This window comes from Mesocricetus auratus, unplaced genomic scaffold, assembly GCF_017639785.1.
Source record: "Mesocricetus auratus isolate SY011 unplaced genomic scaffold, BCM_Maur_2.0 Super-Scaffold_100006, whole genome shotgun sequence".
Lineage (NCBI taxonomy): Eukaryota > Metazoa > Chordata > Mammalia > Rodentia > Cricetidae > Mesocricetus > Mesocricetus auratus.
This window is the reverse complement of record NW_024429190.1, coordinates 84,502,353-84,515,750: the sequence shown is the minus strand read 5'-3', so window position 1 is coordinate 84,515,750 and position 13,398 is coordinate 84,502,353. Positions and strand designations below refer to the sequence as shown.

Genomic DNA, 13,398 nt, shown 5'->3' with positions numbered 1-13,398 from the left:
ACAAATTTGTAATATTTTAACTGAAAAGTTAATATCATAAGCCATATTACTTGTAAAAGTGGATTTTGTATTTCAAATGGAAGACAGCAGGAAGGAAACACTTCATGAGGTATCTCAAAAACAACGTATGAAGGACATTCATCAGCACACAATTTTTTGATCCCATGAATTTAAACAATATATGTGCTGAAGACAGATTATCTGAAAAAAATGCTATTCTGTTCTTGGGTCAAAATAGCTCATGATTGGGGAGTGGAAACCATGACTAGAATATTGCTTGAAAATTTTCTCAATAAAAGAGAATAGTTCATGCATATAATTCATTATACTTGAAGACTCCTGTGATATAGTTTAAGAACAACATAACTTGCTTTTTTACATATGAATACTAAGACATTATACAGAGGCACATGCATATCTATGTTGATACATTATAATTTGCATTAGAATATTCATATACACATGCACATAAGCTATACACATAAACCTAAAGCATATCCTTATGTAAAAACAGTCATCCATGTGATGTTTTATGAATATTTTTTGCTATTATGGAAAGGATGGACTTTCTAGGCTTTTTTATACTTTTCTAGTCATTAATAGTTTTTAAAAAACCAGTAATTATTAAACTACTAATAAACACTAAACTATAATGAAAGTTTATTTTTCATTTGTTTGTAGTATTTGCTCTGATGAGGAAATGGCAGGAAATTTCTGAAGGAATCCTCAGGAAATCACATTCAGGACATGATGTTGTCATACTTTGTCAACACTTTGAAATCAGCAGCAGAAAGGCTTTTTCAAAGCCCATGTGTCTTTAGACACATTCTTCTCCATCAGAACATTTCCCATTGGATGAAGCCAACCCGTCAGCAAAGTCTCCTGAGGACTGCTGAGAAGAGACCTCATCTGTTGGTCTCCACCTGTGGCTTTCCAGAAAACTATTTAATGCCTCATCTCCTCACTCCATGTGTTTCCTATCTTATCGGTGACCTCCAACCAGAAACGCCAAATGGATCCCATATCCTTTAAAGGTATGAGGGTTTCCTCCTAAAAGAACAGAAAAAGTTGCTCATGGGTATTTATTCTTCTTCAGTTGCAAGATAAATCCCTCTAACAACTGGAAGAAAGCAATGTTACAGTTCTCTTGGATCCTGAAGTATCTGTGTTCTTGGTCCTTTGTTACATGCTCTTTGGGGGATTTGAGGTATGTATGTATTATTTTTCTTTAATGATACTGTCTTTGGCTGATGGCTACTACTAAAGTTACAGTTCTTAGGAACTTGTATGCATCTCTTTATACTGAGTCTATCATCACGTATGAAGGACACTTCTAGTCCTTAAACAAACACAAAAGTCTGTGTTTTCTGGGTCTAGTAATGTTCTCACAAAGGCTGAGCATAAATGGGTCATATCCTGTTATGGAGTCCCTCAATGGATGATTGGGTGAGCACAGGAGGGCCATGTCCTGATATGGAGTCCACCGGAGGGCCATGTCCTGTTACAGAGTCCCACGATGGAGGATTGGTTGTTGTATTTGAATCTCAGTATAAACTGGAAGTCCATTAAGTGCAGCAATATTCTCCCATAGAAACAGAATACCTTCCATCTTCTAAAAACTCCCTTTTCACTTTAGTAGCATATTTATTAATGTAAAGTTGTGGTAGTTTGCTGGAAGTTTTGTTAAATCATCCGTCTTTAAAATATGCCTTCTATGTTGAATGGATGTGGCAGAGAACTGATCTCATATGTCAGATGGTCTCCTTTAGTTGGAGCACAGTTTATCACCAATGATATGTTTTCCTTCTGTAATTTCTACTAAAAATACGTGTGCTGTGATGTGTTTACTAGCTAGTATTGAGATTGTATGGTAAAAAACGACTGGGAATATGAAGTGATATAGGAAAAATGAGCAAATTATTTTAAGTCTTTTAAAATTCAAATTATTGGATGAATAATTTGTGGTATTCTTTAAAACAATATGAAATTGTAGATTAAATCAAGCAATGTAGTAAACAATCTAGGAGTTTCTCTGATATACATAGACCCTCATATTGAAGAAATTCGCTATTGAAATTGGGCAGGGATTTAAGAAGGAAAAGACTAAGTGGTGATAATTGCCCCAGCATTGCTTCAGTAGCACAACATATGAAGAGATGGCTGGCTTCCAACTGCACTGAGATGGTTGTGTGGTATAATCCAACACTGTCTCTCTGAAGTTCTGGAATGCAAATCTAAAGCAGTCTGGTGACTCAGTGACCATCTCACAGCTCCCAAACCAAACACAAAGTGTTTGGAGCAAATTTCACGGGAAAGTACACTGTGGAATACAGCAAGCATGAAGCATCTTCTACAATCCATCTATGTATCTAAGTACTTCATTTGGTACCTTTTATTCCTCAAGAATTTACTAAATGTTAGTCTTAAGAAATAGACTGGTTAAGAACAAAACATTAGAAAAGAAGGGTGTATGGGAGGCTTTGAAGGGAGGGGAGAAATGAAATTATCTAAAAAAATTTTTAAATTAAAAAACTAAGAGTTATAGATAAAAGACATGTAAACATAGGCATCTTGATTTTCTGCATAGTGACATGTCCTTTGTGCTTGCCCACATCACAGTCAAGGACATGGATATTTGAGGAACTGGGGGTGTAAAGATGGGTGAGGGGGGAACTGGGGTGTAAGGACAGGGGTGAGAGGGGAACTGGGGTTGTTTTATGTAACCATAAGGCAACTTTTGCAGATTCTCTCATTCTGAGCCCAGGCTCTTTCCTTATTATCAAAGGGGGCGGGGCACTCACTGTTTTTGCGATAATTATGAAGAATTCAATATTTCATAAAGGATAAATGGGCTCTTGAGCAGACAGAAAACACAAAATGAGGCTACATGTGGCAGGCTGTAAGCCGAGCTAGTGCGGAACATCCTCAGGGCAGGCAGGCGTGCTTTGTGGAAGATGGTATGTGCACTTTCACTTGTAAAGGGCCCACTAGTGATCACGGAGAGGCATGAGATGGTTACAGCCCACATGTCAGGCAGTTAATTGTCATTGGTTTAAAGGACGGGCTTAGAGTTTGCACACCAGGTGAAGACTGTGCAGTGTAGCATGTATGAGGAAGAAATTGGCAACCATGCATACCTAAGGAAACCAGCACCTCCCAGGAAAAGGAGAGGCAGTTTGAAAATATCAGTAAGAAACAAATACGCCTCTTTATCTCTATGTATGATATTTTGAAGTCAAATGTTATTTAACCCCAAGAAAGAATTTTACTTATTGTGAAATCATACCTATTGTACACAATGTTAATTTTTTCAGTTTGTGGTTACTCAGCCTGCAATCTGAGCATATCTGTGCCTCCAAAGACATTTGGGTTTCCTTCAAGTTTTACGCAGTGCTGCCATTCCTCACAGAACTTCATATACATGTAATTTCCTTCAAGTCAGGGGATATTTGAAGAAAGAGAAACATAATATAACTATGGAAGTAGTTTCATATCTGGGCTTATACCCTGGTGATCAGGAGGTATTTACAATTTAAGTTCATGGTTTTACTTGAATATGCATATTGCTTAAATGAAATATTAAAAATTCTTACATATTTCTCAATGGTTTGCAAACTATTGTTATTGCTTTGTATGGCATAATACAAACACATATTTTTTATTATTTAATTTCAATTTTATAAAACTCTGTATGACTTGGCTGAAAACCCCTGATATAGAATTAACTGTAAATTTAAGTATAAATACTAAGACAACAATAGGATGTATCCAGGATACAAGCAGAGAAATAATATTCTTCCTGTACTCAATACTTGAGAAAATATAACTTAAATTTATCTTTAACTCAGACTGTTTCATTAGGTCAGGCTAATTTAAGTAAACACTGAAGTTCAGAGTGTTAAGGGAAAATTCCAGGTCAGAGAATTAATTTGCATCATAACCAGGAAAAGAACTCATTCACCAAATTTCAAAATTTGTCTTACTGTGTGTCTACTATGTCACCCCGAGGCTTACAGAATCATTAGAGATGTTTTCTGAGTGTTTTATTGTGTGTTGTCTCCACAAAGGGACACAATCTGTGACCAGCAGAACTGAACAGGTACAGCTTGACTTGCGATCTTCCCTCCTACCGAGTGTGTGGATAATAAACATGGCCGGACAGTTTATTCAGACTCCTAATTCACAGCAAGGAGCTTGTCTTTAATGAATAAGCTCTTTTATAAGCTGTGATAAGCAATGGTTTTCAGATTTAGTCTTCACTGTGCTGTGACTTTAAGACTAGCTAACTACCAAAAAATTCTAGACAGCAGAAAAATGTAAAGATCTGTTTAGGTGTGAGTGTGAAGGTAAGAGGTAAATGTTTAAATATGAGGAACAACATAAAACTCTCCTCTATTATTAGGGTCAGAAGATCTCATAGGAGTTAACCTTAAAGTTATGAAGCATGCAAATGGTTAAGATGTGAATAACATAGGCTATTTTACTTACACAACGTAATGAGACCTATTAAATGAACTAAAAAGGTAAAGTAAGTAGAAATATTGTAATAGTTAAATCTTATATACTATTAGAGTAAGTTATTAAACCTGGTACCAAAAATTTTGAAATCAGAAAAATAAGTATGGTATCCCTTATAAAAATAAGTCACTTAGGATGCACTCCTGGCTATAACAATTTGTGAAGCTGCCCCCATTGTAAATGAGTTTTATCAATCAAATTAATGATTACACATATCTAAAATCCTCAGATCCATATGTTTGGCACATACGTGATCGCTATAGTCAATGCTGAGCTGCTGCTCTGGGAGATGGTGAGAACAGAATTGGTTGAGACGCCTTCTGTTTGCAAAGTCTCCCAAACAAGCTGCCAACCAGACACAGGTCCCAGTCCCGGGGAATGGGGGCTTTCACTGATCCTTACTCTTGATTAATTGGAAAGGTAATTGATGCAACTTCACTCTTCACAATGTCATCACCATTGTTTTCTTGTAATCACCTCAAATGCTCTAGGTTTGGAATGCTTAGTGGAGTGTTAGATTAGAATTAACTCACAGGTAGTTTGGGAAAAGGTCTCTAGCAACCTTAGTCATAAAGCACATAAAAAATCGTCCTTGACTTTATATACACTGCTGTGGTAATGCTTTTCCTTACTCAGATCTGGATTTTGAGATACACAGTCACTGAGTTTTTCTTAATTATGAAAACACTATAAAAATTCTAATTCTGTTGGTGGTGGTGGTGCACACCTTTAATCCCAGCACTCAGAGGCAGAGGCAGGCGGATCTCTGTGAGTGGGTGGCCAGCCTGGTCTACAGAGTGAGATCCAGGACAGCCAGGGCTACACAGAAAAATCCTAACTCAAAGAAATCAAATTCCCGAAACAAGTATATTGTAGTTCAATATGCAATATACAAATTATATATTTCTGTGTGGTCTTTCCTCTGAATCCTAATTGCTAATCTCACTCACTAATGCTCATACTGATCATAATCATAACTCCATTTCCTCATCATCCTAAAATGAAAAATCTGTTCTTAAAAGTAAGAAGGTTTCTCTGACCCTTTGATGTCTGAGCTTGCACGAGCACTCTGTCTTCCCAGTGAATTTTACCATATACACTCATTGTTACATGTGTGACCAGAAGCAAATGTGCTCTTATCATCTAACATGATGCAAATGTTAGATTACACACTCATGACTAAATGGTAGAGAGACAATGCACACCAGGGGCACGGGTGTTTTGATGATGGTAGTTATGCTGACCATTGCTAAGATACCAAGAAAATTTCACCATAATATAATGCATGTGCTCAGGTGATGTAAAATCTGAGTATGACTATGGTAAAATAACATTTAGTGATATCTTGCTCAATGTACTTAAGGAATTAATTGTTGGTTAATAATGATGAATTGTGCTTAAAACTTGCAGATATTAATATTCTTATATAAATAAGTTGTGTATCAATTTAAAAATAACAACAAAGCTAGTTTTGAATGTTTTCTTTCATTGAACCCATAGTTGTAATTTGGAAGCATCACCATTTTATTTACAGGTTTACATAGTACCAGTAACATCATAGAATCAATGGAAGGGTACAACACATCATCTACCGACTTCACTTTCATGGGGCTGTTCAACACAGAGGAAACCTCAGGTCTCGTGTTTGCTGCCATCTCTGTCATCTTCCTCACTGCTCTGGTGGCCAATGGAATTATGATCTTTCTGATCCATACGGACACTCACCTCCACACACCTATGTACTTTCTCCTCAGCCACTTGTCCTTCATCGACATGATGTACATCTCAACCATTGTGCCCAAGATGTTAATTGACTATCTGCTAGGGCAAAGGACCATTTCCTTTGTAGGATGCACAGCTCAGCACTTTCTCTACCTCACTCTTGTGGGAGCTGAGTTCTTTCTTCTGGGACTCATGGCTTATGATCGCTATGTGGCCATCTGCAATCCATTAAGGTACCCTGTCCTCATGAGCCGCCGAATCTGTTGGATTATCATAGCAGGCTCCTGGTTTGGTGGATCTTTGGATGGCTTCCTCCTCACCCCAATCACCATGAGTTTTCCTTTCTGTAGTTCGAGAGAGATTAATCACTTCTTCTGTGAGGCACCTGCTGTGCTGAAGTTGGCGTGTGCAGACACAGCCCTTTATGAGACAGTGATGTATGTGTGCTGTGTTCTGATGTTGCTGATTCCTTTCTCTGTAGTTATTTCTTCCTACGCCCGGATTCTGACCACTGTCTATGGTATGAGCTCTGTGGAAGGGAGGAAGAAGGCATTTGCTACTTGTTCATCTCACATGACTGTGGTAACCTTGTTTTATGGGGCTGCCATTTATACCTACATGGTACCACACTCTTACCACTCACCGTCCCAAGACAAAATTTTTTCTGTGTTCTATACCATCCTCACACCCATGCTGAACCCTCTCATCTACAGCATGAGGAACAAGGATGTGACTGGAGCTCTGAAGAGGGCACTGGGAAAGTTCAGGAGTTCTCAGCAAGTATCAGGAGACTTTTGACTATTGCTTTCTTCTCACATGAATGGGAAATTGTTAGTGCGGATCGGCCTGAGCTGAATGACTTCAGTACAAGGAAGGACTGAGTGTGCCGGGGAAAGTCAACACAAAAATGTGGCTTCTCTATCTCCCTTGTTTCATCTATTTTCCTCCCCCAGAAAACCCTGTTTTCGGTAGTTTTGAGACAAAATTTTGTTTTATAACACTGGCTGATCTTTTTATTTGCTATGCAGTCCAGGCTTGAACTCATGGCAGTCCTGTGGCTTCAACCTCCTGAGTACTAGGATTACAGGCATGCACTATGAAGCCTGATTCTTCTTTCCTTTCTTAGAACTTGCTTTGTTCCTATGACTTCAATTAAGTAGAGTGTCCTCTCAGAATACAAACTGGAGAATTTTCCCTGAGACTTACCTTGTGGAGTTGAAGAGAAATAGCAAATGGCATGACTGGCATCAAGGAGAGAAGGAATAAGATGGTGTTAAATACTTGTTAGATACTGTGTAAATATAGCTCACCATCAAGGCAGAGAGAAATATACTGCAACTACTGCTGTGTTCCCGTTCAACAAGTGATAGTGAGATCCACTGAACACATTTTTCTCAAATAGGCATTGTTTTCACTAAAATCACTAAGTAGTTATTACTTCAGTTTTTTAAAAAAGTCAGTATTTAACTTTCGTTTATTTGCAACACATTTACAGACTCTATTTTTGGGCGAAGGACAGATGATGGATGAAATCAAGGATAGTTGCAAGCAAGACAGCATTAAAATGCATGAAGAGCTCTAAGACACTGAAGAAAAACCAAGATGTGGATTGAATATAGGGAAACTCTTTTCAGATATAATAAATGATAACAAGGTAAAGAGTAATACAATGATGTAGTTGAGTTAGTTCACTGTTTATCTCTGTACCTCCAATACAGTCTGTAACTAAACTCAGAAAAACATGGCAAATATTTTAATTGTCCAACTCATAATACAAGTAAGTTACTTGGAACAGAGACTACCACTCAGATTTTAAGTCATCATGTGCAAATTTCATTATTGCAAGAGGAACAGCAAGCAACTTTGCAACTTTGGAACTCAGAGTATGGCTTGGTAGCCAGCAAAACCATATCTAGTGAGCCTTCAAGAGACAGAGCACTGGGGACTAAATGTCCTGAGGACCTCAGTTGTTATTGTGCATAGCTCTGCTTATTGCCCTCAAGACCACCATGTCCCTTACAATCTGTGAGTTGTATGGAATTCTCAGGGGTTTCTAGCCTCATACTGGCAGTGTTACTCATACTTTTTCCGGTCATTGCTGATTCAATCGTCACCCTTAGAAAGAATTTAGATACGCAGATGTTTTTAGTAAAATTAGGCTAAGATGTTTTTGTTAATGATTTTGGTGTAGAAAATCTTGTGAGGAAATTTAAAGTTTAGAAGGGCACACTTTTAATAATTGAGTAAGAGATTTGTTTAGGTCAGGGAACAAAATCAATGACAACCTGTCCATTGCTGGCTGATGTACCTTTTTGCAAGGATTGGTTGGTGATCAAAAGTGATGATTAATTCCTTGTACCCATTTCTGCCCCCAGCTTCATGATATGATTTAATTAAAAAACTGTTGAGTGTATGCACCCTGTGGTTTTAAAGAATAGATGACTGGTTATTTTTCATATATAAATGTTCAGATTTGTAATTTTTAAAAATTTTTATAAGATTACCTTCTGAGGTAAATAATAAAATTATTGTAACTCCAAAATGCAGCCTTCCAGTTAAAGAACTGACTGAGAAAAATACCTTGATTGCTTATACTTTGTTGATCTATAACAAGTTGCTTAGACATGAATATACATGTGTCCTTGGAAATAATTTGTTTTTCACCTGTAGTATGTAAAATATTATGTAAGTGAAATGGAAAACATGTTTTTTCCTTGTAATCATTCACTTAAAATAGAAAGTAACCCCACTGTAATCTTTATATTGCTTGAAAAATTTCACTGGGGTATATAAGCTATAAGGGAAAAATTAAGGAATACAGGAGAAAAACATCTGGAGAGATGTAAAGGGAAACACCAGGAGAGATATAGACGGGAACACCAGGAAAGAGGTAAGGGAAGAAATAAAGAGGAGAGAAGCCTTGAGATGATGAAGGCATGACAAATTAAATCCTTACTATGAGTTGTAATTCATTTGTAAAACAGTAGACCACAAGTAAGAGACTTCTGCAAGGCTGCACTACTTTTTATAGCAGACATCAGAAGTCCAAGGAATGTGAGTGACAGAATACTATGCTCTCAGGCAAAGTTTCTTCATCATTCATTCTATATCCATAGCACCTACACCACCCACAAAATTTATATTCCAGTGGAAAAAAGCCCATGGGAAGAAAGATCAGAAAACCAAAAGAAAAGCAAATGATGAACAACAGTTAGTAACTCTATCCCATGGTTGTGGTAGCAGTGACCAAAGCTGAACATTTATGCATCTGTCCCCAAGTGTTCATATTTAGTTAGGTTTATAGTATACACACATATCTGACACGCATTAATGGACAAAACATGAAATTTACCAGCAGCCCATTGACAGTGATTATTTCACTGTGACATGTTCATTATGGTGAACTATGCATTAATATCATGGACTGATCTTATAAACATTAATAAATTGACTAATCACATAACATTACATTGAGAGACAATAGCAAATCATGAAATATTAAATTTATATACAATACAGATAAATCAAAATCAACCCTTGCATTTGTATGGTCATATGCATAGCTAGGATTCCATGCTGTTATTTATTTCTAAATGTGTATGTAGATTACACATTCAGTCTAGTTTCAGACAGTTAATCAAGCTCAAACTTTTATATGATTAACTATTTTCTGTGTATGTATTATCTTTAATGAATGGTCAACTGCAACTCATGAGCTGTAACAAGCACATGCTATAACAGGGGACTTCTGCGAAGCAGCAATGTGTTCATGGAGGCTTCAAAGGAGGCCATAAGTAAGCAAAGGAACAAGACAAGATGGTCCAGAAAAAGAACAATGCAGATAGAATATTAGAAGCTGGCACAGTGGGTGGGAAATGGCATATTCAGAAAGGTGACTAATATTGTTAATACAAAGAGTTAAGGATAGAATAAACTAGACTGAAAATGTGGAGAAGTAGTAGATCAGTATTTATCCTGGGTATACAAATGGACATTGGGTGCCCATCCAACAATGAGAGATGCAGTCTCACCCTGGACTCTTGGGGGAGTGTCTAGGCCCTGTCCTGGATGAAATGGCAGACTATGGACACCCCCATGGAGGGCCTCACTGCCCTGGGGAAATGAGGGCATATTGAGGGGGTTGGTGGGAGGGTGCGGGAGGAGGAGAGGGAAAGGGAAAGGGACCTGGAATTGACATGTGAAGCAACCTTGTTTCTAATTTAAATTTAAATGTAAAAATAAAAAAAATATGAAAAAAGAAAATGTGGGGAAGGGCTAGATTGAAGAAGCCTTCAGTGGCTGGTACAGGTGGATGGATTCTTCACTTAGTATAAAGGGACATTCTTCATCTATAATTACTAATTTTAGTTTGGTGTCTGCTTTCTCAGTAAATAATATGCTCTACCTGCATGCTTTCTAGTCCCATGTGCTAGAAATGATTTTTTATTTCCTCTTGCCCAGTGCTGTGCTGTCTTCACAGGATAGTGTGTAGACAATAATTAGATGTGTCTTATTTTTCAACCAGTCTGATAGTCTGTGTCATTTGTTTGTTTTGTTCATTGAGACAGTGTTTTTTCTGTGTAGTCCTAGCTGTCCTAGAACTCACTCTGTACACCTTTGAATTCACAGAGTTCTACCGTCTCTGCCTCCCGAGTGTTGGGATTAAACACTAGCACCACCACTTCACAGCTAGTCTGTGTCTTTTGATTAGAGAATTTAGGACACTAATGTTCAGAGTTGTTGCTAAAAAGTACTAATTGTTATCATTGTGTCACTTTTGTAATGTTTGGCAATTTCCTTTTTCTCCTTTTATTAAAAATATATTCTTTTCACATACAATATATCCTAATTACAGTTTCTCCTCCCTCTACTCCTCTCAGTTACTCTTCACCTCCTCTCCCAACAGGATGCACTCCCTTACCTTTCTGTCTCTTAGAAAAGAGCAGGCTTCTAAGAGATAACAACAAAATAAAACATAAGATAAATAAAAAAAATCCCATCAAAGTTGGACAAGGCAAACCAACAGAAGGAAAAGAGTCAAGAGAAGCACAAGAATCAAAGACCCATTCACACACTCAGGAGTCCCATAAAAACACTAAACTGGAAGTTATAATACATGCATAGAGGACCTGGTGCAGACCTCTGCAGGCCCTGTGCATGCTGCTTCAATCTGTGAGTTCACATGAACTTTGCTCAGTTGACTTAGAGGGCCTTCTTCTCCTGATGTCCTCCATTCCCTCTGACTCTCACACTCCTTCAGCCTTCTCTTCTGTTGGGTGCCTTGTGCTCTGAGGGAAGGTATTTGATGGAGACATCCCCTTTAGGGATGAGTGTTCCAAGGTCTCTCTCTATGTGGAACATCTGGCCATGGGTCTCTACATTTGTTCCTGTATGTTGCAGATACATGTTACTACACTTGGTTTATAATGTCTATTAACACTAGCATTTCTCTGTTTAGTTTTTGTCTGTATAACCTGATGTGGGATGTCTTTCTGTACACTGTGAATATATGTTGCTCTCATTGGTTGATAAAAAAAGCTGCTTTGGTCTATGGAAAGGTAGGCTAGAGTTAGCTGGGAAATCCAAGCAGAAATACAAAAGGGCAGAGTCTGAAAGATGCCAGCAGTCACCCAAGGAGCAACATGCCAGAGAACTACCAGTAAGCCACAGGCCACATGGCAGTAGACAGATTAATAGAAATGGGTCAATTTAAATGTTAAGAGATGGCTAGTAAAAAGCCTAAGCCATTGGCCTAACAGAATAATTAACACTAAGTTTCTCAGTGATTGTTTAGAAATACATATGGGTCTGGGCAGGACAGAAAAGCCTCTGGTGTACCAATATGCAGCTCTCAAATTTCCATAATCACTGAGAAAACTTTAAAAAGGGCTTCTAGCAGAGGGCAGAGGTGAGCTCTGTGCCCCCATCTCGGTCCTGACTTCCTTACACTCGCCCTCTCTGGGATATCCTGGCCTAGGGAATGCATCCAGGTTGACTCACCCCTGGAGGACCAAGCAACCAGGAGCCTGCTGAGAGAGCTGGTCAATGGTCAATTCCTGGCAGAGGGCAGAGGGCAGAGGGCAGAGGGCAGAGGGCAGAGCTCCAACCCACCGGGAGAGGGAGTGACTCAGATGCGTCTACACCCACCGTGAGACCCAACAAAGTATTGGACCTGCTTGCACCCACTGGAAGAGAACCTTGGATCAGTACCCACCAGGAAAGGAAGAGACCCTATCTGTACCCATTGAAAAAAGGGATGGCAAGACAATACTATAAGAACACCTTCAACAACAGAAAAACAAATATGATGCCACCAGAGTCTAGGGACGCTACACCAGCAAGATCTGAACATCACAACACAGATGAAGCAGAAGAGAATGATCTTAAAAAGAACTTCATGAAGATGACAGAAACCCTAAAAGAAGAAATAAGACAATCATTTAAAGAAATGGAAGAAAAGACAAACCAAAAATTGTAAGAAACAATTCAAACAGTGCAAGGTTTGAAAGCTGAGATAGAGACAATAAAAAAACACAATCTGAGGGAATTCTGGAATTAGAAAAGATGGGTAAATGATCACAAACATAACCAACAGAATACAAGAGATGGAAGAGAAAATCTCAGGCATTGAAGATACACTAGGAGAAATAGATTCTTTGAGCAAATAAAATCTTAAGTCCAACAAATCCCTAACACAAAATATTCAGGAAATATGGGACACCATGAAAAGGCCAAACCTAAGAATAATAGGTATAGAAGAAAGTGAAGAAACCTAACTCAAAGTTGCAGAAAACCTATTCAATAAAATTATAGAAGAAAACTTTCCCAACCTAAACAAAGACATGCCAATGAAAGCACAGAACACCAAAGAGACTGAATCACAAAAAAGCCCCCTTGCCACATAAAAATAAAAACCCCAAACATACAGAATAAAGAACGGATATTAAGAGCAGCAAAGGAAAAAGGCCAAGTAACATACAAAGGCAAACCTATCACATACTGGAAGGAAAACTTCAACCTAAGGAAGGTAACAATGCTCACAAAAACATAGGCAGGAGATAATCCAACTTTACCAAAAGTCAAAAGAAAAAAACAGGGTAAATCCACAAACAATAACACCACCAACAACAAATCAAAAACAATCAAGAATTAACACTC

General features: G+C 38.1%; 1 protein-coding gene across 1 annotated transcript; it reads left to right on the top strand.

Moving 5' to 3' along the window:
- Nucleotides 1-6,084: 6,084 nt before the first annotated feature.
- LOC101836374 (olfactory receptor 2T1) lies at nucleotides 6,085-7,038 on the top strand. The gene has a single exon (XM_005076401.1). It carries the CDS (start codon nucleotides 6,085-6,087, stop codon nucleotides 7,036-7,038), a length of 954 nt encoding a protein of 317 aa, XP_005076458.1.
- Nucleotides 7,039-13,398: the final 6,360 nt, after the last annotated feature.